Source organism: Geotrypetes seraphini, chromosome 15 (genome assembly GCF_902459505.1).
Source record: "Geotrypetes seraphini chromosome 15, aGeoSer1.1, whole genome shotgun sequence".
Lineage (NCBI taxonomy): Eukaryota > Metazoa > Chordata > Amphibia > Gymnophiona > Dermophiidae > Geotrypetes > Geotrypetes seraphini.
Genome location: NC_047098.1, coordinates 4,356,150 through 4,383,710, shown reverse-complemented (window position 1 = coordinate 4,383,710; position 27,561 = coordinate 4,356,150). Strand labels below are relative to the sequence as shown.

The following is a 27,561-nucleotide window of genomic DNA, read 5'->3' as shown; positions in this document are numbered from 1 at the left end:
GTTACCAGACATCCGGATTTCCTCGGACATGTTCTCTTTTAGTGAATCTGGGCCTATGTCTGCCCATGCTCCTAAGTTCAACTCAGAGAAGCACAAAGCCACTGAATGACTTGGTCAGGCAACCGTGATATTGAGGACGTTGGGAACAGGAGCAGGAAAGGTGGCGCTCTAGAGTTGTTCAAAGGTCCGCTGTAAGGTACAGATGGCCACTGGGGTCATATGAGCCTGCCACCAACAGCCCCCTTCAATATAGCAATGTTATTTTACTTCTATTAAATAATCATTTATACATAAAATATATATTTTTTTATTAAAAAGAAAAAAAACACACACTTAAGACAGGTCATGAAAGGTAAGCATAATTTCCTTTGAGCCCAGAGAGAAGGCTCCACAAATTCTTCAGTCCCAATAATCTTCCATCTGCATCCTTCTCAACTTATTTCCACGGGTGAGAGAGCTTCAGGGCACAGACTTATGTCACAAATGCTTTGAAAAAAGTCTAACGAGAGATTCAAGAAGTGACGTGAATGGTAAATTGGAAGCAGGCTGCAGCATAGTTGATAAGCAGCCGGTGCAGAGACAGAGAATGAACAAGGTCTGTAGGTACTGCTAGAAATCTGTGGGCAAAGCACAAAAAAATTAGCAAAGCACAATTATCTCAAGCCCAGCAGAAATAAGTCGTTCCTTAATGCTTGTGACCCCATGATGCACAGTACAAAAAAGCTCACTTCTAAAGTTATTATATTGGAAATGAAGCCATCTTTTCCCAGAGATTGTTGGCGTATAGGCCAAGGGTTCAAGCTTTGGGAGCATCCTTTATATTAAAATTTCCTGCAAAATGGTGGTAAAAATTTCCTTTTTTTTTTTTAACCGAAGCAATTGCTGGACTTTATTGTGGCTAAGGATGGGGCGGAGTGATGATAGGATCAATAATTTCTCCCACAGTTTGATACGAATCGGCTGCCAACTTTGAACCTCGTTGCTGTCTTCTTTGATATTTTTCCTTTTTATTTTATTTCTTTTCTTGGTCCCAAATATTGTGGACTAAATAATCAAAATTTCTTATTGTTTGGTGATTTGTTTCACCGTAAAAATTATGTCGGTTTATTATTATTATGAATCTGCATTCAAGTATTATATGCTTGTCTTTAAGTTTGTAAATTTTTTTTTTTTTTTTTTTTAAAGGTTAGTTAATTCTTAGACAGTCTGTTTCTTCTCTGTATTGTGAGCAAATCAGACCCAAAAGTTTGTTCTAGCTTCCATAAAACATGGATATAAAAAGAGGGGAAGGTGTGCACCAAATATTTGCACAGCACCAAATAGGAAAATTTCCACCAATACAACCAAATAAAGGTAAAATTCTCTTATTTAATAGACCGTACAGTACAGAGTCGGGTGCCGTCATTTCTGGAGTGGATATCACTCCTGCCTCTTCCTGCCACCATTTCTGCATGGTGCGCCCTATAACATGCATGCAATACGCCCCTTCTGCCATAGCTTTCTGCATCAACCTCCTAATCAGCTGAAATGCCAGGTCACTGGAGAGCAAGACGTCAGCCAGCAGAATGAAGGAGATATAGAATGCTATTTCCCACATGTGAATTTTTCTGTTCTTATTTCTGGTTTTTTTGGTAGGTGTGTTTGATGTCAATCTGGTTTGTATTTTTGTATGTAAGTTTGTAATCCGCCCTAGATAAGGGCAGGATATAAATAAATAAACCAAACCAATTATTGAGTCCAAAGCTGCAAATACCAAGGAGACAATAACTAGTCGCAAGGTCCAGAGGGAACCAGTTGGAAGGTGGGGAGGAAGAGCAAATGGTAGTGAGAAATAAGCTCCCTAACCCCCTGTGCAGTCTCATCTGCTCCTCCGTCCTTTGCAAAGAAGCACATCATCGTAGATCCTTGTGAGAGGAAGGGAGGGGGGTTTACGGGATCACTGTCTTACCTTTCCTACATTTCTCCACACTGGGCAATCAGAACTGGCAGCTTAGGTTTGTTATTAGGGCCAGTGGGTACATTCTGGAGAACAGAAAAAGAGAGAGAGAGCTATAACAGCAGGTTGGACAAGCAGGAACACATGTTGTGGACACACCAGTGCCAGGAATGAATCTGGATTAAGTTCAGCCTTTGCCATAGTTCAAGGTGAGCTACAGTCGGGTATTTTCCTGTCTCTGGAAAGCTTACAATCTTTTATACTGGAGGTAATGTGGTCACAAGGGAGCAGCAGTGGGATCCAACCATTCTTTCCTAGTTTATTCTGCTCCATCTCCACTTCTAATCAGTTTTATGTCCGCTGTTAAGGCATAGTGAGACTCTTTCTCTAGCACTATATAGAAGTGGATGCCTTGGGTTCTAGCAGAATGCTGGCAAGGATAGAGAAGCTAGATGCTTACAAGAAGTCACTCTGTGTTCGGGACAGACTTACTTTAGAAGTTTATTTATTCATTCAATTTTCTACACCGTTCTTCTAGGAGAGCTCAGAACGGTTTACATGAGTTTATTTAGGTACTCAAGCATTTCCCGTCTGTCCTGGTGGCCTCACAATCTATCTAATGTACCTGGGGCAAGGGGAAGATTAAGTGACTTGCCCAGGGTCACAAGGAGCAGAGTAGGTTGGAACCCACAACCCCAGGGTGCTGAGGATGTAGTTTTAACCACTGCACCACACTCTCCCCTCTCCTGGGGAAGCAGAGAGCACTCTAAAACATTGTTCATATCCATTCTGTCTCATTAATGTTCAAAATATAAGGTGTCCCAAAAGTCACTACACACTTTTTTTTTTTCTATTTCGTTTCAAGCTATCATTCGGAGAGACATGAGGTCATCAGCAAACGAACAGTTAGGCTCTAATGTCATTTGGACCAATTGACATTAGAGCAGCGTTGCAAACCTGCTGCTTGCGTTCGAAGGTGGCTGAAAGTTATTGAAAATGGAGGCGCTCATGTGGAGGTAGGGATTTCCCCGGACAGGTTCTCCTTTAGAGGGAGGATCTGACGCCTGTTTCTTCTCTGTACTGTGAGCAAATCAGACCCAAAAATTTGTTCTAGCTTCCATAAAACATAGATATAAAAAGAGGGAGAGCTGGACTGTTGAGAACTGCATACGCTCACAGGTCTGCACTTGGACTTGAATGGGCCTAGATCTGCAGACGTGCTGGATGCTATTCTGAGCGTTAATATCGGTACTCCAAAAATGTTATGAGCAGACTAAATTTTCAGTACTTTACAAACATATGCGCATGCAATTATTTTATATACATAAGAACATAAGAATTGCTGCTGCTGGGTCAGACCAGTGGTCCATTGTGCCCAGCAGGCAGCTCCCGCGGTGGCCCTCTGGTCAAAGACCAGCGCCCTAACTGAGACTAGCCCTACTTGTGTACGTTCTGGTTCAGCAGGAACTTGTCTAACTTTGTCTTGAATCCCCTTTTAACTTTAGAGAGTGCCCTCTCGTTCTCTCTACCTTGGAGAGGGTGAACAACCTGTCCTTATCTACCTTGAATGTTTCGATCATATCCCCTCTCAGTCTCCTCTTTTCAAGGGAGAAGAGGCCCAGTTTCGCTAATTTCTCACTGTACGGCAACTCCTCCAGCTCCTTAACCATTTTAGTCGCTCTTCTCTGGACCCTTTCGAGTAGTACCGTGTCCTTCTTCAAGTAAGGTGACCAGTGTTGGACGCAATATTCCAGGTGGGATCACACCATGGCCTGGAATAGTGGCATGATAACCTTCTCCGATCTGTTTGTGATCCCCTTCTTAATCATTCCTAACATTCTGTTTGCCTTTTTCGCTGCCGCCACATATTGCGCAGACGGCTTCATCGACCTGTCGACCAGTACTCCCAAGTCTCTTTCCTGGGGGTTCTCTCTGACCACACTAGACATTCTGTATTCGTGTACAAGATTTTTGTTACCGACATGCATCACCTTACACTTATCCACGTTAAACTTCATTTGCCATGTCGCGGCCCATTTCTCAAGCGTGTTTATGTCCTGTTGCAGGTCTTCGCAATCCTCCTGCATCTTCACAACTCTGAATAACTTCGTATCGTCTGCAAATTTAATCACCTCGCTTGTTGTTCCAATTTCCAGGTCGTTTATAAATATGTTGAAGAGCAAAGGCCCAAGCACCGAACCCTGCGGCACTCCACTCATGATGCTTTTCCAAGATACAGCTATGGCTACGAGAGTGCAGGCAGAGCTCCGTAGGGTGAGGGGGAGTAAGGGTGTTGGGGGAAAGCCTGTAATCACCACCACTATTTGTGTGTTCCATATGTAACCATAACAACCAAAAAAATTGACTATTCACTCACCTCAACCTTTCTCATAACTAGAAGTCCATCAATTATTTTACCTATGAAGAAAAAAGTTCTCATTTAGAAAACATTTTACTTATATTTTGTGCCAGTTATTTTATAAGAATATTTTTTACCACATTCCTATAAAAATAAAAAAAAATCAAACACTTACATACTATGATGACTTATATAGAGCATACTTGATATATTCAGCTCTCTGATTGTAACAGTGGGCACCTGTTTAACTTCTTCTGGGGTACAAGAAATAAGAAGTAGATGGAAAGTGTCGAACCTTGGGGGCTAGAACTGCAGAGACAAGGATTGGGTGGGAAAATAAGGACTCAGATTCCAAATACTGCCCAAATTGTGTAAATCTCAGAGCCACAATAAAGCAGAGGCCATTTAAAAGTGCTGATATTAGGGAAAATTCACTGTGTCGAGCGATAACCAACAATTACGAAACGCTGAAACTTAGTTTTAAAAATATGTATAAATTTTTACATTACTTTTTTTTTCTTCAAATTCTTTATTCATTTTTCTATCTTACATCAAGAACACAGTATTACATCATTTAAATCTTGTACACATCACTTGTATTTCTTCTAACATCATCTTAAAAACATAAATTTAGACCCTCCCCACCCACCCTTGCCACAAATATTTTAATCAAAAATATCATATAAATATTATATTCCTATCTATTGATCAAACCTTTAATATAACTTTATACCCTCCCCCTATGTATACGTGTACTTTCAGTGAATAATGGTGTCTAATCATTGCAATAATTTGTCAATGGCCCCCAAATCTTTTTTAAATTGTTATAATTCCCTCTTTGTATGGCAATTGTTCTTTCCATTTTGTAAATGTGGCACAACGAATTCCACCAGAAAGTATAGTTAAGTTTACTGTAATTTTTCCAATTACTGGTAATATGTTGTATGGCGACTCCTGTCATGATCAATAAGTTTATTATTTCTTGATGAAATTTGACTTTTTGTTCTCATTGACATACCAAATATGATTGTATCATATGATAATGCTACATGGTTTTCTAAACAAAATACAAATGTATCTTTTCTCTTTGTCCTTCCAGAGCAGATAGAGTCTGAATCCCTGGTTTGATGACATCACCCTTTAAAGGGTCCTGAGCTGTTCACAGCCAGCCAGTATGTTTCTGTCTCCAGGCTGGCCTGTGCAGTCTGGATCTGGCCTGAGACAGGTTGTTCATTCTTCCCTGGGAATCCACAGGATAGATCAGTGGTCTCAAACTCTCAGCCTGCCAGGTCCTATTTGGAGGCCCTCGGTATGTTTATCATAATCACAAAAGTAAAATAAAGCAGTGTCTTGATCTTATGTCTCTTTAGCTATAAATGACAATATTAATATTAAGACTTAGCCAAAAGGAAAGATTTATAAACTATAAAGAGTTTTACCTCTTGCAAAATTGTCATTTCTTTAGCACTCTCCAGACCAGTAGAGGTTAACTTTACGATTGGGTATATATCTAATCATGACCAGCAGGTGGAGACTGAAAACAAAACTTTGGGACAGTATATCCTAGCCCCTCCTCTCTATTTCCCTCAGTCTTCTTTCAGTCTCCAGCAGGTGTTGAGTGATCTGTACCCATCTCCCTTGGTAGGGCTGTTGGAATTTGTTTAGAGGTTTATTGTCCCTGTTTTTAGCCGGACGGAGCTTGGACGGACTCTGTTTGGGGGTTCGTCCGACCTCGGGGGTGTCAAACCCGGCGGGTCACGAGCGGGGTCCCTCCCCCCACTTCCTCCACCTCCCCATATTTTTTTAGAGGAGCCTCAGCAGTAAGCCTTGCCCCCTAAATCAAGCAAGGCATATTGCTTCGAGAGCCTGTGGAGTCTGTTCTGTGTAAAAAAAAAAAAAAAAAAAATCCTGAGGTAGTGCTGGTCTGGAGGGTTGTATCCCTTTAAGAAAACTGTATTTTACTGTATTTTTTCAACTAACCGGCACTTTTTTACAGCTAGGTCGCGTATGGAGCAATGAGCACTTCTAAAGGGAAAAAGTGCTCATTGTGCTCCAGACGCGAGGCACTCGCGGCCGGCCTGTGCAAGCGGTGTTCAGGCCGGTGCGGTGGAGGAGCTCCGTCGGCAGCGGCTGCAGGCGCCCAGAGCTCCCCGCCGATGGTGCCTCGCGAGTCGGCAGGGAACGGTGGAGAAGCCCGGTCTTCTCCGTCCGCCCACGGAGGGATTCCCCGAGCCGCCGACGGTCGGGTTTTAGAGGATTCCCTCTCAGCTGATATTTTGACAGCTGATGCCGGCTTGCCTGTTTTAGCGGCTGAGACTTTTCAGGTCTCTCAGCCGCTGCAGGCTATGGAGGGAGCTGTTTTGGCGGGAAAGACGCCATCTTCTCTGTCTGGCCCCTCCATTTTGTCTTCCACCTCAGGTGACCTTCCCCCTGTTTTGGCTAAGCAGGGGCAGGTTTCTGCTGGGTCCCCTGCTGTGGCAGGGAGTCCCTTGGGACCCTCGGGGGGTTTTTCCCCTGATTTTTTCTTTTCATTATGCAAAGCCTATTTTCAGGCGGCTGGGGGTCCCGGTTGCGCCCAGGGGGTCTCGGGGGGTGGGGTTTCCTCCGCGCTCCCTGCGGCTTTGCCTCTCTCGTCTGACGTGACGTCCCCTCCGCCGCCTCTCTTGTCCAAACGTCCGCGGGTGTCGTGGGACGAGGATTTGTGGTCGGAGGAACGTGTCGGTCTGGAGGAGGACCTGGACCCTTCTGAGGAATTCCAGGACCCTCTGGAGGGGACGGAAGCTGGCGGCGGGTTGTCGGGTTTCCCGTTCTCCAGTGACGAGGCGTCCGTGGTGCGCCTTTTTCAGAGAGATGAGCTGCCTGACCTTATTCAACAGGTTTCTTCGGCTTTGCGTTTTGAGGACGCGCCGCCGGAGACTCCGCGTGTGGGGGACCCTCTGTTACGAGGGATCCGTTCCGTTTCCCGCTCTTTTCCTATGCATCAGGATATTCGGGATATTATTCTTGAGCAGTGGAAAACGCCGGAGACGCCGTTTCGGCTGGCGCGCAGCATGGCTCGCCTGTATCCCATTCCTGAAGGGGATCGGGCTACGTTAGCTTCGCCAGTCGTGGATGCGGTGGTCTCGGCTATTTCCAAGCGGCATACCGTGCCTGTTGAGGGCGGTTCTGCCTTGCGGGACTCTGAGGAGCGCAAATTGGAGACCATCCTTAAGCAAAATTTTCAAGTCTCTGCCTTTGGGGTCCAGGCGGCTATTTGTGGGGGACTGGTCGCTCGCGCCGTGTTTCGGTGGGCGGAGCGGGGTCTTGGATCGCGAGTCTGACGACTGGTCTCTGGTGGATCAGGAGGTAGCGAAGATTGAGATGGCTGCCTCATTCCTCTCGGATGCTCTGTATGACTTGGTGCGGATCTCGGCTAAGTCCATGGCTTTTGGCGTGGCCGCAAGGCGTGTGTTGTGGCTGCGCGCTTGGGCGGCGGATGCTGCGTCCAAAGCTAAGCTTACTAAATTTCCCTTTCGGGGGTCGTTTTTATTTGGAGAGGACTTGGATAAGTTGATTCAGACTCTGTCGGACTCGAAAGTTCCCCGTTTGCCGGAGGACCGTGCCCGCCCGGCGTCTCGGGGTGGTGCGGCCCGGGGGCGTTTGCGGGAATTTCGCAAGTATCGCCCTGGGCGTGGGGCTGCTTCTTTCCAGTCTCCGGGGTTTTCCCGGGGTCGGTTCTTCCAGCGCATGCAGCCCTTTCGGGGGGCCCGTCGGGGGGCAGGGAACCCCTCCGCCGGTTCCCCCGCTTCCCGTCCTGCACAATGACGCCTTGCCGGCGCCCCCCTTGGTTCCGGTGGGGGCCCGGCTGCGCGACTTTTTTCCCAAATGGGCCGAGATCACGTCCGATCAGTGGGTCCTGGAGGTGGTGCGGGACGGTTATGCCCTGGAGTTCGCCCGCTCTCTGCCGGATTTTTTCCTCGCTTCTCCGTGTCAGACTCCGGGGAAGACGCAGGCTTTTCGCCAGACCCTTCAGCGCTTGCTAGATCTCAGGGCAGTAGTTCCAGTGCCCCCCCCGGAGTGGGGCACGGGCAGGTACTCCATTTACTTTGTGGTGCCCAAGAAGGAGGGGACTTTTCGGCCCATCCTCGATTTGAAAGGAGTCAACAGGGCTCTCAAGGTTCCCTCTTTCCGTATGGAAACGCTGCGGTCGGTCATTCTGGCGGTTCAGCCGGGGGAGTTTCTCACTTCTCTCGATCTGACGGAGGCCTACTTGCATGTTCCTATTCGGGCCTCTCATCAGCGTTTCCTGCGCTTTGCGATCTTGGGTCGGCACTATCAGTTCTGTGCGCTTCCCTTTGGGCTGGCCACGGCTCCCCGGACGTTCACCAAGGTGATGGTGGTCGTCGCGGCAGCTTTGCGGTCGGAGGGCATCCTGGTACACCCCTACCTGGACGACTGGTTAATTCGGGCCAAGTCGTTGCAGGAAAGCTCCCGGGTTACGGCTCGGGTGGTGGAGTTTCTCCGGTCGCTGGGCTGGGTGGTCAACCTTTCCAAGAGTCGGTTGGTTCCGGCTCAGCGTCTGGAGTACCTCGGGGTGCTGTTCGACACCTCCTTGGGGAAGGTCTTCCTCCCACAGGCCCGGGTGAGCAAATTGCAGTCTCAGATTCGCCTGCTTTTGGCGTCCCGGTGTCCTCGGGCGCGAGATTTCCTCCAGGTCCTGGGGTCGATGGCGGCGTCCCTGGACGTGGTGAGGTGGGCGCGGGCCCACATGCGTCCTCTCCAGTATGCTCTGCTCCGGAGGTGGTCTCCCCAGAGGCACGGGATGGATGTTCCGGTTCCCCTGCGAGGCTTGGCGCGCTGCAGTCTGCGTTGGTGGCTCCGGACCCCTCACCTAGTTCAGGGGGTGGGTCTGGATCTTCCGCAGTGGACGGTGCTCCTTACGGATGCGAGTCTCCTGGGTTGGGGGGCCCAGTGTCTGGGTCACTCAGCTCAGGGAACCTGGTCCACGGAGGAGGCCTCCTGGTCGATCAACGTGTTGGAGACCAGGGCGGTCCGGCTGGCGCTGTTGGCTTTCCACTCCCTTTTGTTGGGCAAGTCGGTCAGAGTCCTGTCGGACAATGCCACGGCGGTGGCTTATGTCAATCGTCAGGGGGGCACCAAGAGCACTCTGGTGGCGCAGGAGGCGGCTCGGCTCATGGTTTGGGCGGAGTCGCATCTTCTGGACCTCTCGGCCTCTCACATTGCCGGGGTAGAAAACGTTCAGGCGGACTTCCTCAGTCGTCACTTCTTGGATCCGGGAGAGTGGTGTCTCGCCGCCGAGGCGTTTCAGTTGCTAGTGCGTGCTTGGGGGCAGCCCCTGATGGATCTGATGGCTACAAGTGGCAACGCCAAAGTACCCCGCTTCTTCAGTCGTCGCAGGGACGGTCTGGCCGAGGGTCTGGATGCTCTGGTCCAACCGTGGCCAACGGAGGGGCTGTTGTATGTGTTCCCTCCTTGGCCATTAGTGGGCAGAGTACTGCTTCGCATTGTTCGCCATCCGGGGCTGGTGGTCTTGGTGGCTCCGGATTGGCCTCGTCGTCCGTGGTATGCGGATCTGGTGAGGCATCTGGTGGCGGATCCTCTTCCTCTGCCTCTCGAGTGCGATCTTCTGACGCAGGGTCCCATTCCCATGTTCGACCCGTCTCCCTTTTGTCTTACGGCTTGGCTCTTGAAAGGGGCCGCCTGAGTAAGAAGGGATATTCCGACAAGGTGATCTCTACACTTTTGGGGTCCCGGAGGCTTTCTACCTCTCGGGCTTATGTACGGGTTTGGCGTCTTTTTGAGGAATGGTGCCGAGCGCGGGGAGTGGTCTCCTTTCGCGCTTCTCTGCCTAACATTCTAGAGTTTTTGCAGGATGGCCTGGATAGGGGCCTGGCCTGGTCTTCTCTTCGGGTTCATCTGGCGGCCCTGTCGGCTTTTCGGGGGCTGGTGACAGGTCAGCGGTTGTCAGCCATTCCTGATGTGATTCGCTTTCTTAGGGCGGCCAAGTTGATCAGGCCTCCCATAAGGCCCTCGATTCCCTCTTGGGATCTCAATCTGGTTCTTTCTGTTCTAGTGCGCCCTCCTTTCGAGCCGTTGGATGGCTGTTCGTTGAAGGACCTTACGCTGAAGTCGGTCTTTTTGGTGGCCATTACTTCCGCTAGACGGGTGTCTGAGCTACAGGCTTTCTCTTGTAGGGCTCCCTTCCTGGAGTTTTCGAAGGAGCGGGTTGTTTTGCGGCCTGTTCCTTCCTTTCTGCCGAAGGTAGTTTCTCCTTTTCATGTCAATCAATCGGTGGTCCTCCCGGTCTTGGGTAGTCGGGAGGGTTCTTCTGAGCAACGACAGCTGCGCAAGTTGGATGTCGGTCGGGTCCTCCATGCTTATGTGCAGCGGACCCGGGATTTTCGGAGCTCCGATCATCTCTTTGTGCTTCTGGCGGGTCCTCGTCGGGGGGCTGGCGCTTCTAAGGCTACTATTGCGCGTTGGATCAAGGAGATGATTGCTTCCGCTTATCTTCTGAGTCAGAAGCCGGTTCCGGAGTTTCTCAAGGCTCATTCCACTAGGGGTCAGGCGGCTTCTTGGGCTGAGTCGTCGCTCGTGCCTCCGGTGGATATTTGTAAGGCTGCGGTTTGGTCCTCCTTGCATTCTTTTGTTCGGCATTATCGGGTAGATGTTCAGGCGCGTCGGGACGCGGTGTTCGGTGAGCGTGTTCTGGTATCGGCCCTTCGGGGGTCCCGCCCGTGAGAGGGACTGCTTTGGTACGTCCCAATCGTAAAGTTAACCTCTACTGGTCTGGAGAGTGCTAAAGAAGGAGAAATTAGGTTCTTACCTGCTAATTTACTTTCTTTTAGCTTCTCCAGACCAGTAGAGGTCCCCACCCTGTCTGTTGTTGTTGTTGTTGGGGCTGTTGCGCGGGCAGTTTTTGGTTTTTGCTGCGGGTTCTAGTATTTTTCTAGGGCCGGGGAGAATTGAAGAACAGCGGCTGTGGCTCGGCTGGCTTAGCTGGCGAGCTGTGGGGACCTTATTCCTTCGGGAATTTCTCCTCTGCATTTTCCAACAGCATTTTTGGGTATGTTATTTGTTACTCCTTTCGGAGTATTGTTTTTTCTCTCTGTTGTTTTCCAGTTCTTGGTTCTGCTTGGCTATTCGGCAGACTGAGGGAAATAGAGAGGAGGGGCTAGGATATACTGTCCCAAAGTTTTGTTTTCAGTCTCCACCTGCTGGTCATGATTAGATATATACCCAATCGTAAAGTTAACCTCTACTGGTCTGGAGAAGCTAAAAGAAAGTAAATTAGCAGGTAAGAACCTAATTTCTCCTTCTTTAATAAGACATTAACTATTTTTTTTCTAAGGCCCTCCAAGGACTGACAAATCCAAAATGTGGCCCTGCAAAGGGTTTGAATTTGAGACCACTGGGATAGATGAATGAAGTCTTTTTGTGATTTGAGGTTTCAACACTTGGCTTAACCCTTTCAGGACCATAAGGATCGTAGGCCAATTATTGTGGTTTTGACGACATTTTTATGGTAAAAAGGGCTTGCAGATGCCAAAAAATTGATTTTTTTTTTTGTGAAATATCATTATTTTTATTTAAAAAAAATCACACTTCTGGCTTATGGACAGTGTGGCAAGTGAATCTTCTCGTCAATCTGGCAACGACGCTAATGAATGAATGTCGGAACCAGTTTGTTTACATAAAGGCAGTATCATATGGAATCCGTACATATCAAATTTAGAACTGTAGACTATCCCAATCAAAATTTATAGGATTTTAAAGTTATGGGACAAATATGTCCCTTGGTCCTGAAAGGGTTAAAGACAGCAATGTAAACCTAAGCCTGTTTCTGTTGAATTCAGCAGTTGTCACAAGGATCCCTAGCAGGAATCTTCAGGAGTCTCAAAGGTGGTGCAACAAAAGCAGGTACCATCTTTTTGGTGGATGGACTTTATCCAGGTATCGGCTAAGAAAATGGCCATCTGCGCTCTGAGGGGGAGATACACTCGTACTTTCGATGAAGGAGGTACATTTACAACTCCTGTTCTCTTCGCGCAAACTATAAAATTTCCATTTTCCGCTGAGGAGTGTGTGGGGGGACTCCACCCCCCCACTACAATCAGGGTGATGCCGACACGCACTCCATTATGCCATTGCCGCAACCCCCTCCCCCAATCTACTTACAATTTCACCCCGAAGTGAAGGCAATACAGCAGCGCGCATTTGTACTGCGTGCAAATGTCAGGGCGGGATTGTCGGCATGCCAATGTCCGACACTTTTTTGACGGTTTACCGTTTGGACTGGTCTGGAGGGACAAAGAGGAAGAAGAAATTAGTTTCTTCTTGCTTCATTTTCTTTCCTTGAGTCCCTCCGGAACTTGCCCCATGGATTGCACGTCTTATGAGGTTGGACGAAACAGCTTGTGCTCAGGATCAGGAAGTATGGGGGGGTTTAATTCCACTAGTGAATGGTGATAGTTTGCAAAATTAGCTGCATGACTGGAGATGCTGGTTATGGTTTGGTTATCGGTTGTTATTTTGCTCCCTTAGTCTTGAGGGGAGCCAGGTCATTGCAGTTCTTGGTCACAAAAATACTGACAGGCTGTGGACTGCAGAGAATCCTATAAGGGCAAAGGAACGTCACAGTAGCTTCTACTGTACATACTCTGCATTTAAATATGGCTCAATAATCTGGATTTCATTCATCTTATTGTCCAGCTGTACAGCACTGTCTATAATGTCTCATACAAATTAAATACTGAATGAACATGGGTTAAAGATAAAGGGAAAGTTACCCACCAAATACAACATGCTTCCCATCCAGCCAGTCACATTTGGAACAAGTGATGAAAAACTGACACCCATTTGTTCCTGGGCCACTGTTTGCCTGTTTTAAAATGGCAAAAATATGCTCAATTAACAGACTGAAATCACTGCTCCAGAAGCACAGCCTGGTGACTCCCCTGTGGGGTCACCAGTTCCAGGGGCTCCTAGCCTGAGGGGTCCTCTTTGTTATACCACAGCTTTGCCAATTGCTGAGCTCCCTATGGCAGTATCAGTGACTGTTTCCCTGCTGCTTTATCCTTGGTGTGGCAGCCAGATAGCAGCTCCGCACGGGACAGGAGCGCAGGAAGATCACTCCTGCCCCGGTTCACAACGGGATCACCAGGGATTTTAAAAGGTACTACTTATCTTAATTAGGGAGGCAGATGAAAATTTTTAGAGTTGGCCCACTGCTGGGGGGACAGGGTGCAGATCCTGGTAGGGTAGGAAGAAAGAGGGAACAGGGTGCAGCTGGCAGGACAGAGGAGGGAGAGAGGGATGGGGTACAGCGTGCAGAGCCTGGCAGGGCAGGGAGTAAGGGATGGGGGACAGAGTGCAGAGCCAGGCAGGGAGTAAGGGATGAGGGACAGAGTGCAGAGCCTGGCAGGGAGGGAGAGGGGACAGGATGCAAAGCCTGGCAGGGAGGGAGAGATGGGGGTTGGGTGGAGAGCCTGGCATGGCATTAGGGATGGGGGACAGGGTACAGAGCCTGGCAGGGAGGGAGAGGAGACAGGATGCAGAGCCCGGAAAGGAGGAAAGAGGATTGGGTGCAGAGTCTGGCAGGCAGGGCATTTGAATATAAACCCCCCTGGTTTATATTCAAGTCAACCTTTTTTGGGTGAAAAAAGGTTACCTCGGTTTATATTTGGGTCGGTTTATATTTGAGTATATATCAGGGGTGTCAAAGTCCCTCCTCGAGGACCGCAATCCAGTCGGGTTTTCAGGATTTCCACAATGAATATGCATGAAATCTATTTGCATGCACTGCATGCGCTGAGAGATTGGAGAAACTGGGTCTCTTTTCCCTGGAGAAGAGGAGACTTAGAGGGGATATGATAGAGACTTACAAGATCATGAAGGGCATAGAGAGAGTAGAGAGGGACAGATTCTTCAAACTTTCGAAAAATAAAAGAACAAGAGGGCATTCGGAAAAGTTGAAAGGGGACAGATTCAAAACGAATGTTAGGAAGTTCTTCTTTACCCAACGTGTGGTGGACACCTGGAATGCGCATCCAGAGGGCGTAATAGGGCAGAGTACAGTACTGGGGTTCAAGAAAGGATTGGACAATTTCCTGCTGGAAAAGGGGATAGAGGTGTATAGCTAGAGGATTACTGCACAGGTCCTGGACCTGTTGGGCCGCCGCGTGAGCGGATTGCTGGGCACGATGGACCTCGGGTCTGACCCAGCGGAGGCATTGCTTATGTTCTTATGTTCATTGTATGCTAAAAGATCTCATGCATATTCATTGGGGAAATCCTGAAAACCCGACTTTGATATCCCTGGTATATATGGTGCATTGGATCTGTAAGAGGGAGGAGGGGATAACAGATGGCATTAACAGGCAAAGTAGATCTGTCATATGGTCTTTATCTGTTTTCATGTTTCTATGTGTGTCATTAACTGATTTATGAATATTACTGTAATTACTTGTTTATAATTTATTTTACAGTTATTGTAACTTCTTTGCTGTTAGCTATGGTATAGGGCAGGGGTAGGCAATTCCGGTCCTTGAGAGCCGGAGCCAGGTCAGGTTTTCAGGATATACACAATAAATATGCATGAGATAGATTTGCATCTCAAGGAGGCAGTGCATGCAAATCCATCTCATACATATTCATTGTGAATAACCTGAAAACCTGACCTGGCTCTGGCTCTCGAGGACCGGAATTGCCTACCCCTGGTTTAGAGAGTTCTGCAATAAGCTACAATAAAAACAACATTCATTTGGGTCAGCTGGTATGTTTTTCATGCAAGAACTGGAAGCTCAGTGTCTTCCAGGAAGTGATGAGGGCAAAGGATTGCAAACCCTCAAGATCTTGGTGCCATCTACTCACCATGGAGAACAGGCCGGGAGCAGAGTGCTTCAGCTTCAGGTTCTCATCTGCAAAGGGCCCCCTGTATATACTGGCCACACCAGTGCCATCTCCCTGAAGAAACACAAAACCTCACCAATCACAGAAATCTGATTGCAGGGATGTTTCTGTTTAAAAGGGGCTACAGCATCTTATTTGCAGTCCTCTCCAAGCACTCTCTTAGCCCAAAGGGACGGTAATCTCACAGTTCTTGACTTTTCTGAGCACACTCTCTTTCACTGTCTAAAAAAAGGAACTTCTTGTACAAAGCAAAACAGGATGACAAGTTTCCCCCACCCCCCACTGGGATACGGGGCAGCCTGTGCCTCAATTCCCCTCCTTGAACCTTGAGTGCCCATGTGAGGAGAAATGTTGGCAGCACCCCACCCCACCCCCCAACACACACACAGTGGGTCTTTGAACATCCTGGAGATCCTTACAGCCAGTTTCAAAATATTCCTAATTAGGATTACCAGATGTCTGTGAAAACCCAGACATGTTCCCTTTTTAGAAAACTGTTCAGGTGCCCAGACGGACTTTCCAAAACCCAGCAGTTTGTCCAGGTTTTGGAAAGCCCCGATGAGCTCCAGTCGCATCTGGAGAAAAGGAGAGGGGGGGGGGGGAAATACTTGGCTTCGGGACATTTTAGTTTATTTGAGGTTTCTATACTGCCTTCACTGATGGGAAGTGTGTATGTATGTGTGTGTGTGGGGGGGGGAGGAGGAGAATTGCAATTTAGACCATGATCGTGTGGAGCAGGAATCATCACCACAGCAGTGTGTGGAGAGAGAGGCCGGTGCTGTTTAACACAGCAGTCACTGGTCTGGTGTCTCACCTCAAAATCAACAGTGCACACCTGAAGGTGCCTAAACCCGGTCCCTCAAATAAGTTAAAAAGCAAAGGCACCTTCGGGTGTGCACTGTTGATTTTGAGGTGTTTTGGGTTTATTTTGTTCACTTCTACAGCAGAGGATAATTATCAGAGAATTGGTGCATCGTTCCCAGATAAGTCCACCTTTTGATCTGGGTTTTAAGTTATACATGATGCACTTTATGGGACCATACTGTGGTTATGATGGTCCCAGTCAGCAACATTGATTTCATTTGAGCACCGAGGTATGCGGATCAGAACACAGTCTATAGCACATATCCAACAATTCTAAGCAGGCAACAGCATCACGTACATAATAAAACATACAAGAAAATACACAAAACAAGAAAACAAAATACCCTCTTGAGGATAAAAAGTTCAAAAACATTTCGACTGGAAATTCAGCCTACAGGAGGATTGAAGTCTGCATATTCATTGTGGATCTCCTGAAAACCCAACTGACCGCAAAGTCTTCAGAATTAATTCTGAGAATCCTCAAGGTAGCATCATCTTTGGTCATCATCCAAAACAGTTTGCCATGGGTAAAGTCCCCCCCATCCCCACCAAAAAAAATGTGAAAACCCATGCTAAACAAGATTTTGTTGGAGAAATTACTAAGATACTTACATTTACAAAGTCACCACCCTGAATCATGAAATCTTTGATGACCCTAAAATGCAAAATGGAAAGCATAATGCAGTCTTCGAAGAGAGTGGTTGAACAGTGCCACGTGGCTTCCGCCATTCTGACATCTAGACAACTATCCGTTTCTATTACATATGTGACAGTGCTGCAATTGTACACATGAAAACAAAAAACTGTGGATACAGATGTTCTGGAGATAATTTATTATACACTGACATGTAAAGACATGAAAATACAATGATAAAAAATACAGTGGTAAAAATCCAAACGGACCCTACACAGTCCGTGTTTCGGCGAACACGCCTTCCTCAGGGGGCCAAAGGTTTGCAAACTCACATATAGAGAATTGGACTGAAAAACAGTCTATTGTCTTTAAACGTGTGAGCAAAGAACACCGCAGACAAGCTGAAGTAGCAAAAAAAAACGCTATAGAGGTGTTCTTTGCTTACATGTTTAAAGACAATAGACTTTTCAGTTCAATTCTTTATATGTGAGTTTGCAAACCTTTGGACCCCTGAGGAAGGCGTGTTCGCCGAAACACGGACCGTGTAGGGTCCGGTTGGATTTTTACCACTGCATTTTTTATCATTGTATTTTCATGTTTTTATATGTCAGTGTATAATAAATTATCTGCAGAACATCTGTATCCAGAGTTTTTTGTTTTCACTGTGGATCATTGGGTCTCCCCATTTTTCTTTGTTGTGCTGCAATTCATGCTTTGTGTAATAGGGTGCAGAGCCTGGCAGGGCAGGGGAGGGAGTGAGGGATGGGGGTTACACATTACACAAAGCATGAAAGAAAAGTCAAAGCCATTTGTTAAAAGCTTTTAAGCACTGTAATAACCATACCAAATTCTGCAGTAAGGGACAGAGCCACAGAGCAGGGGCAGGTAGAGGATGCTAAAAGAAAGCTTTGCAAGCGAAGTCCACATTGGGCTCACCTGTGGAAAGTGCTCCCTTTGTAGCCAATGGGGACCCCATCTTTCCTAAGAGACAAGACAGGCAAAAGAAGTATCACAATGGGCTGAACATCATCCAAAGAGGAAACATCAGCTGATGAGCGGTAGGGTTACCAGATGTCCGGATTTCCACGGAAATGTCCTCCTTTTTGAGGACATGTCCGGGGGTCTGGACAGATTTTCAAAACCTGGCACTTTGTCCAGGTTTTGAAACACTTCCTGTCAAAATTGGGTTGGGAGGGGGCATCCGTGGATGCAACGCAGTGACGTCAAGTGCATGGGCGTGTGACATCATCTGTCATGTCCACGCATGCGTGGATGCCATCTGGGGGTGGGGCTGGGGGGGATCACTTGTCCCTGAAAAGCAGTCCAATTTTCAGGGTAACCAAATAGACAAATTCACCTGAAGTCAGATCACAACAGGGTTTTCCTAAATTTGTCCTGGTGACCCCACGGTGAGTGAGGTCTTCAAGATACCCACAGTTCTGCTGCATGGGGAAAACACCCTCCAGGGATTCAAGACAAAGTTAGACAAGTTCCTGCTGAACTAGAAAGTACGCAGGTAGGGCTAATCTGTTAGGGTACTGGTCTTTGACCTAGGGGCCGCCGCGAGAGCGGACTGCTGGGCACGATGGACCACGGGTCTGACCCAGCAGTGGCAATTCTTATGTTCTTATGAGCTAAATTTACTCAAACAGGGTTTCTGGTTTCTTAGTGGCATTTTTGCGTAGACAACCATCGTGTGGCTGAACGGTTCATTGTCCTGGGTCCCTTACTAGCCAAAACACAGACTGTGTAGGGTCTTCTATCACTGTCCACTGGGTCTTCTATTGCTGTTTAATGATATTATATTTGCATATGTTAGGGTTACCATATGGCTCCAGAAAAAGGAGGACGGATCGAGACATCTGGGTTTTACTTCCATTGAATCAATCAATTCTTACCACCATGGCTTTCAATGGAAGTAAAACTCGGATGTTTCAATCCGTCCTCCTTTTTCTGGAGCCATATGGTAACCCTACATATACTACTGTGAACTAGCTTGGGAACTACATTGGTTATTTTTTGGAATAAACGCTGAATTTTTATCAACATCTACTACTGCAGTTTATTACATCCACACAGACCACTGTTCCACAGTCTGTCAGCTGCACCAACCCTACTGATTGACATTTGTCACAATATACTTGGGGCCAGATTCACTAAATGCACCGATCGTGTCGCAACCAGTTTGCGATCACTAACCTTATGCCCGATCATTCTCCCACCCGATCTGATCCGCCCACACAAATAAGGGGATATGGCATGCTAAGTAGGAACACTAAAACAGGGGAAACAAATCCACAAAAATCAAACGAGCAAGAGCAAAAGTGGAAATGTCCAATCAGAATGGTGCACAAAAAGTGTCTTTCAACTCATCTGATAAATCCAAATGTCTCTTTATTCATCCAAAGTAACTCAATGACTCGACATGATCATGTTTCGGCCACCCGGCCTGCATCAGGAGTCTTAGGAGTCTTTGGGTGTCAATTGGATAAATATGCTCTAAAACACAACGATCAAACCGTTGCTCCGAATCTTGTGACGCTACAAACCAACACGACCTTGCAGTGAAAAGGTCGTGTTGGTTTGTAGCATCACAAGATTCGGAGCAACGGTTTGTTCGTTGTGTTTTAGAGCATATTTATCCAATTGACCTCCTGATGCAGGCCGGGTGGCCGAAACATGATCATGTCGAGTCATTGAGTTACTTTGGATGAATGAATTATTTTGGATGAATAAAGACATTTGGATTTATCAGATGAGTTGAAAGACACTTTGTGTGCACCATTCTGATTGGACATTTCCACTTTTGCTCTTGCTCATTTCTATGCTAAGTAGGAAGTCATCGATTCACTAAACAGAACAAGAAACACCAATTGGGTTTGCCATTCCAAAATGAAGCAACTGCTGAGGACCAATTGCTTACTGTCCTAGCCAACTCTCCTGCTCTCTGCCACCCTAAAATCCCAGTATAGAGGTTACAAAACAACCCTCAAAATAAAACTGTACATTACTCCCCATATATTCTGCAAAAAGCACAGTGCAGTGCGAGCCCAGGGTTTTAAACCATGGGTTAAAATCCTGTTCTGTTCCATTAAATTGAAATGTCCACCCCTCCCCCTTTGTTTTGACCTTGCATGTGCAGAGAGCAAGCGCATGTGTGGATCGCATCTACAGCCAACTAGGATGGTCTGCGCATGCGTCGTGATTGCTCTGCAGCGATCAGTGGGATCGCGGTGGGGTGTGCGTCCGATCGGATAATTTACATGAGGACTCTGTAGGGAATCGGTCACCCGGCACAACTCGGCCACGAATCGCCCAACAACAATCCAGACCGGTCAGTTCAGTGAATCTAAGCCTTGGTCTACCCAAACTCATTAACTCCACTTCTTCCGTTGTTGTTTTGTGATTTCCCCACAAACAGGGTGTGGCAGAATCCATTCTAGGTTTTCCTGGAATTCTGTGCACATTCACCCAAAACACTTTAAAAAGGTGCAACAAAACTTTTATTCTTCTCCAGACCCGAGCCTGTTTCCTCATAGGCTCAGGAAAGGCAAAACAATTTCTTAATTTTTAGAGCATTAATTCAGTTCCACATTTCAGTCTTCATTTATCACATAACTTTACTCAATCCCAACACTGATTTCCACAATATATTCACCCCTTGGATATTCTCATACAATTTCCAGACCTTTCCAAGGCTCCCTCTCAGCCTACAGTTAGGAAAGGTCTTTCTAAGAGACCTCCCTCAGCCAATTTCAAGCTAAGGCATATATTCTTCTTACTGCCCGAGGTCTGCCCCTGTGACTCAGCGTAATTACTCCACCTCCTTTAAGGTGGATCAGCTCTGAGCTCAGTGCATTCTGGGACCTGTAGTTCATTCCCTTTTGGGCTAGTGCTCCCTGCTACCCTGTGGTATAACTGTAGTCTTAGTGAGGGAAAAACCCTTAATCCTCGCACAGGGTTTCCAACATATGCAAATTTAGCTAACACATTTTATTAGAAATGGGGTTACCATATTTCAGGCCCCGCCCTCATCTACCTCCAGCCCTACACAGTTCATCATTTGGCTCCACCCCATTCTGTCCCAGCCCCTCCCAGTTCAGCCCCGCACCCAAAAACCTTCTCTCTTCTTCCCTGACAAGCTCCGGCCGTGTCTGGAGGGCCTGGAGCATGAACGGATGTGTGCAATGTCATTCGCACATGTTCAGAGGCCTTCCAGAGGCAGCTGGAGCTCGTCGGGGGCTTTCCAGAATCCAGATGAACTGCCAGGTTTTGGAAAGTCCATCTGGGTACCTGGACAATCTTCTAGAAACATGACATGTCTGGGTTTTCAAAGACGTCTGGTAACCCTAGTTAGGAATATCCTGAAACTGGCTATAGGATCTCCAGGATGTTTGAAGATCCAGTCAGAACCTTTATTCGTCGGGAAAGTTTAACCTGTAACTGTAGCTCTATCACCCATGGTGAACTTCTTACAAATTGTTCACAGGTCACTCTGTCAACACTTTGTACTCAGAAGAGTGAAATTTTACAAAATTTAGCTGCTGCTATAAACATCCCAGCCGTCCAACTTGTCAATAAATAAGATGTCATCAATACAAACCTGAATTCACCTGTACAAAACTGCCTGAAATGAAAGAAGAAAACTGTGAGCACACAGGAAAGAAAACAATCTCTTCCAGTTCAGTCACTATAGACTGCACCCTGAATTTGTGACATGCATGTGGAGTGTATGACCAGCTGGTATTTGCCTGGCTGGGTTTGCATATGGGAGGTTGATATAGGGTTATCAGATGTCCAGATTTCCACGGACAAGTCCCTCCTTTTGAGGACATGTCTGAGGATCTGTCCGGGTTTTGAAAAGATTCTGGCAATGAGCGAGGTCGGAACGGCATTCGCGCATGCTCGGATGCAACGTGGTATTATCGCATCACACCAGCGCATGCGCGAATGCCATCCAATGTCCCTCATTGCTCGTGCAGGTTGAGGGGGCGAGGCATGGTGGCAGAACAGGGCAGGTCTGGGGGCGGAGCCATGGGTCCAGGTTTTCCGTTTGGAAAATCTGGTAACCCTAGGTTGACAGGCACTCAAAATTAAGAATCGGGTTCCTTATGGAAGCAACTGCTTTTCCTCTGAATGCCTCCAATCCCAATTTATCCAGTACACATTCCTTTTCTTCTCATACCCCTGGGTTCATTCCCTCATCCACACTCTTCCCAGGTTTCTCTCATCACATCTGAAGGGGGGAATTACACACATTAAAACACTTAGGCTTGGATTCTCTAAACCACGCCAATTGTGTGTCAAACACATGACGGCACCGTTTAAAGAATCGTGCCTCCGGCAAAGGTCTACATTTCTGGCGTCTACCTTTGACATGACTCGCACCTTTGCAGTGCCTAATGCCACTTCCGATGTTAGCCACGCCTAAAGTGGCGTTAGGCAGCAGTAGGTGCCTTCAGTGGCGCAATTTCAGCGCCATTTTTTTTCTGTGCTGGTAAACACCTTGAATATTTTTTAAGTAGCATTTTAAACAGCGTTTTCCTCTTAACATAGAGGCTGACAAGTTAAGTTAAGGCACTGTTTATAGAATATTTATTTTATTTAAAAATTACTTACTCGCAACATCCTACAATTCTGTGCAAGTCACAAAAGAACATTCACAATTAAACATACTTCAGTTTCACAATCATAGAACAGAAGGTAACACAACATAAAAGCTGCTGCATCTTGAAGCAATAGTACAAATAGCATCGCTCAAACAATACTCGCATCCTGGCAAGCAGATTTACCAGTCGTGCTGAGCCACGAAAGCAAAGGCCACCCCACATGGCTAGCTGAGTGGCTAAGCTGGAAACTGCAGCTCCCCACTCCCAGCTGCACCACCTGATACGTGGCACAAAAATTCTCTCCAAAAATGCTAAATCCTGGCAAGAATCCACATGAGAAGAGTCCAAGGACTCCATCTCAGCAAGTTTCCAGCTGAAATTTGCAGTGGAGATGGTGCGGTATATAAACCCAAGGTTTAGTTTAGTTTAGTTTAGTTTAGTTCTGAAGAAGCAGGGAGCTGTAGAAAATAAAGATTGCTAAAAATCCAAGATGGCCACCGTAAAAAAAATTCATGTCAAAATTGCGATATTTTTCATACTTCCCAAACTCTAAAAATGGTGAATTTAGGATTTTTCAAGAGAGGGGACATAAAGAAACAGTCAAAACTTCACTTTTCAAACCTCCCTCGATTCCTCTCACAGGCTGTCAGCCTGTGTACTACTGTGACCTGACAGATCGGTGCTGCAGCCTGCTTTTAGCTCTCTCATAGTAGCTGGATGAGAAAACTCACTGCCATAATCCTGGGAGTTCTGTAAAGCTGATCTTCGGGCTGCTAGTCAGACTATTTTTGTCTGACTACTCCTCTACCCGTGTGGACCAACGGATATATATTGGGATGGGCAGAGGCGTGAAGACGCAGCCAGCACCCTTTGAGACACCACCGTGCCTCCAAAGGGCTCCTAACGGCCTGCGCTTGACCCCTGCTTAACAGTAGGTGAGACCATGTCAGGGATGGCCCTGAGCACCAGATAAAACTATGCAAACAGGTACCCAGTTGGATCGGCCTGTCAGCTAGTCCGAAGTCTGAATTCTCAAGCAGGCAGAGCTTCAAAATTGCTCCAAGCAACAAATTACCCGAAAAGGCGATGAAATTACATGAAATTAAAAATAATAAAATGGGGAGAGCAGAACAAACACTCCTGCAGGCATGTGTGCAGAAGGAAAGAACTGTATGTGGAGCTGGAGAACCCAGTGAAATACAGCAGAGGCAGAGAGAAAAATCCACAGTGGATTCCTTCTGCAGCAGCATGTGGCTTTAGGGAAATAACCCATCTGTCTAGATCAGAATGTAAGTTACGTAGACACTTCCCTGGCACTTTTAATGTCTCTATCATGTCCTGCTTAACTTAGTATGCTGGCCTCTAGATTTGAAATCCTTTCAGCTCATACACCAAAATTCCCTTCTGGCTTGTGGAAGGTGTGTAACCAACACTGTCACAAATGACTTCACACCCCTTGCATCTGATCAATCCCTGGATGCCAATTTGTAGAACTGTTCCAAAAATTACTGTTCCAAGGGGCTCAGGGAATACAGAGGATAAGGATAAGGGATAGGGACTTGTATACTGTATATATACAGTCTCTTACTCTGTTAACCGCTCTGAACTGTTATGATACTGCAGTATACAAAAATAAAGTTATTATTATTATTATACTGCCTTTTTGTAGTTATACAACCACAGTCAAAGTCGTTTACATGCAGGTACTTCAAGAATTTTCCCTCTCTGTCCCAGTGGGCTCACAAACTATCCAATGTACCTGGGGCAGTGGAGGATTAAGTGACTTGCCCACAAGGAGCAGCGCAGGATTTTAACTCACAACCTCAGGGTACTGAGGCTGTGGCTCTAACCACTGCACCACATGCTCCTCCTCGGAGGAAAGCAATAGTCAAAGCTTATACATCACCTGAAGTTTTCAGCTGTCTTCGGTACAATATCAGCAAAGAGCTCCATTTTCATCCGACCCACTTCCTGAAAAGACATGGGAAGAGGAACACATGAAAACACTAGGTGACTGAAAGAGCTAAAAAAAAACAAAAAAACAACAAAAACCAAGCACCGGGGTCTGAGCTCCAAATGTTAATTATGTAATGAATCCAATTATAGCTCTGAATGTATTGGGAAGTAGTTCTCAGAGCACATGCAACAAACATTAAGTAGCAACACTGCAATTGAAGAATTTTGAATGAACTGACCACTCTATGTGAGATACCAGCTCAGCAGCAGTTCCTTAAAGCAGTGTTTCTCACCTTCTCCAAGACAAGTACCCCCTATATGGAAACATTTTTAACCGAGTACCCCAAGCAATATACACACAATGACACAACGAAGACACTTGCTCAATACATTTTGAGAGTTCAACAATTACAGAGCTGGATGCTAGGGAGCAGCAGAGTCAGTGTCTGAAGGATGCTTGCAATTGCTGTTCTGTCACAAGTCACATGTGTTTGGATCCATTCTACAGCTTATACAGCTAGCTTCCAGCTGCTCCCTGATCCCACATTCTGGCCTCTCTTCCTCTTCCTTTCTCCACTGCCTCTCACCCCACCCCGCTTCTGGCTGATGCAGGCTTCTTTCCTGTGACTGATGGAAGGGGCCTGTGCCAGCTGGAGGCAATGTATCTTCAACACTGCCAGTCACAGAGGCAAGGTTGGCACAGTCTGCAGGGACAGAAGAGAAGAAGTGAGGTTAGAGGGGGAAGAGGAGAATGAGAGATACCAAGACTTGTGGAGAAAAGAGGCAAAGAGATGTTGAATCTAGGAGGGTGGGAAAGATGATATGCCTGGACTTGTAGGGGTAGGAGAGAGGAACAGATAGAGACAAGAACTCTTGACAGGTAGAGGGAGGATGGAAGAGATGCTAAGATTTTCAGAGGAAGGAGAGAGAGAGATGCTGGACCTATGGTAGGATGGGGAGAAAAAGAAGGGGAGAGGAACACTTGTTGAACCCTCAGAGGCAGGGGGAAGGTGGAAGAGAAAGAGTTGCTGACACTTGGGGGAAGGAATCCAGAAAGAACCAAACTGTGGAAAAAAAAACATGTGCTTGACTTTCCTCTATTTCTTCAAACAATGATAAGAATGTATCTACATTAATTCTATTAGAAACCAACAGATCCTTGGTGGAAGGAGTCAAAAAGAGAGATGTTGAACCCCAGGAGGGAAACAGGAGAGATACTGGCCCTTGGGAGTGGGTAGCACAGGAAAGAAGAGAGAAACTGGCCCAAGGGAGGGGGAGATGCTGGACATGGGGAAAGGGGATAAAGACACAAAGGGACAATATTGTGAAGGGGGATAGGGACATAGAGGAAGGAATATGGATACAAAGAGAACATGCTGAACAGAGCAAAAATAAGGACACAGACAGAGATGCTCAACATGGCAGGATGATATGGGCAAGAACAATGAGGGAAATGCTAGACAGGCCAGAAAGGATTCAAGGGAAAATGAAGGATAGCCCTGGAGAAGAAATTCCATATGGACAAGACCTAGCAGGCAGGTAAGCAGAAACTAGGACCAAGAAGATTATAAAAATAAATTGACCAGTTAACACCCAATAAAACTTCCATTTGATGACATTTTCCTGGTTGGTGGCTTCTCTTCCTCATGACTTTTATACTGGGAATTGCACACATTGGGCTCTGTTGGATGATGTCACCCAGATGTGAGAATACCTGACCTGCTGTCCTGCTACAGGTAAGTAACTTTGCTTTATTAGGTTATATATCGCCCACAACCTATAAAATTATGGTTGGTTTTACAGAGAATTATTATTTTTATAAAATTTAACTACATGAATGATTATTGTTGACTTTATGAATGTCAATTCACTTTTGAATTGACTACAAATTAGAGAGATAAATTTTTTGTAATCTGTGACGATAATTGCTATATAATCATATAATTCACTTTTGAAAACATTTTCAAGAAGAGCATGCATTAGCAAAGCAAAAGTATATAAACTCTCATCTGAAGCATGCAGCAATATTTGCTGTTGAAATGGAACAATTTAAATGAGATTAATTAAATATTGACTCAAGTAACATTCATACTTCAGTGCAGTTTTGGTCTAAGAACTCCTGCAGAGCTTTGAGATCTTCAGTGTAGAAAAACTGGGGCTGTTTTCCCTGGAGAAGCGGAGACTTAGAGGGGACATGATAGAGACTTACAAGATCATGAAGGGCATAGAGAAAGTGGAGAGGGACAAATTTGTCAAACTTTTGAAGACTACAAGAACGAGAGGGCATTCGGAAAAATTAAAAGGGGACAGATTCAGAGCCAATGCTAGGAAGTTCTTCTTCACCCAGTGGGTGGTGGACACCTGGAATGCACTTCCAGAGAGCGTGATAGGACAAAGTACGGTTTTGGGGTTCAAGAAGTGATTAGATGTTTTCCTGAAGGAAAAGGGGATAGAAGGATATAGTTAGAAGATTACTATACAGGTCCTGGACCTGATGGGCCGCCCCGTGAGCGGACTGCTGAGCATGATGGACCTCTGGTCTGACCCAGCAGAGGCACTGCTTATGTACTTATAACAAAAGTAGAAAAAGGAATTGTATTTTCTAGTTAATTAGACTATATTGATTTATGGAATTTTCTAGAACTGGATTTTAAGACATGGCTAGAGCCTTTTGAGAAAAACCTTTGGTAAATCTCCAGGGGAGAGGCAGTAGTTGATAGGGATGTGTGGTCTGGATAAGCCTGTGTAAATTTCATTTGCATATACTACCTCTTTTTTTCATGCATATTCATTGTGGATATCATGAAAATCTGACCTGGCTCCGGCTCTACCACTGTTGCTAGTCATGAGAGCCTCAATGAATATACATGAGAGAGATTTGCATAGAGTGCAGGCAGTGTATGCAAATCAATCTCATGCATATTCACTGAGGAAAGCCTAAAAACCTGCCAGGACCGAGTAATCCAAGCGTTGCAGCCTTGCTATACTTTCTAGGGCGACCTTTAAATTCCACATAAACCGCTCCGGGGCCACTAACGGCCGTCCGGCCACGCGCATGCGCAACGCAGCACGTGCGCACGAGCCCGAGAGCCGAGCTCTCCCGCCTCGCCACCGCGCGCGCAGCCGCTTCTCACCTGGCCGCCTATAGTGATGTCAAAGAAAACGATCGGATTGTTGGGGTTGGACACGGGAACAGCCATGGCGCTGGGAGGCTCTATTCCGCCCGCCTCAACTACTGACGTTAGCGTCGTCCCGATTGGTTAACAGGCTGAACTTTTCCCGGCTTGCTTTT

The 27,561-nt window shown here is 46.5% G+C and overlaps 1 protein-coding gene across 2 annotated transcripts; it reads right to left on the bottom strand.

The window, feature by feature from the left end:
- Positions 1–291: 291 nt before the first annotated feature.
- PPIH (peptidylprolyl isomerase H) lies at positions 292–27,561 on the bottom strand. Of its 2 annotated transcripts, XM_033921820.1 has the most exons (10): positions 27,404–27,469; positions 24,220–24,284; positions 21,308–21,331; positions 17,641–17,685; positions 16,683–16,725; positions 15,168–15,260; positions 13,089–13,176; positions 4,314–4,354; positions 1,949–2,022; positions 416–617 (listed from the first exon to the last, which is right to left on the bottom strand). In XM_033921820.1, exons 1-9 carry the CDS (start codon positions 27,467–27,469, stop codon positions 1,954–1,956), a joined length of 534 nt encoding a protein of 177 aa, XP_033777711.1. In that variant the 3' UTR covers positions 416–617; positions 1,949–1,953. The 2 variants fall into 2 exon arrangements, with proteins under 2 accessions (XP_033777710.1, XP_033777711.1); XM_033921819.1 differs by lacking the exon at positions 1,949–2,022 and having other exon boundaries at positions 292–617; positions 27,404–27,561.

What these genes read in the sequence shown, in the direction of transcription:
- PPIH (XM_033921819.1), bottom strand. Translation starts at nt 27,469, where the DNA reads ATGGCTGTTCCCGTGTCCAACCCCAACAATCCGATCGTTTTCTTTGAC. An exon ending in AAGACAGCTGAAAACTTCAG is followed by an intron (nt 21,332 to 24,219) that starts GTGATGTATAAG and finishes CTTTCATTTCAG; the next exon opens with GCAGTTTTGTACAGGTGAAT. An exon ending in AAAGGGAGCACTTTCCACAG is followed by an intron (nt 16,726 to 17,640) that starts GTGAGCCCAATG and finishes TTTGCATTTTAG; the next exon opens with GGTCATCAAAGATTTCATGA.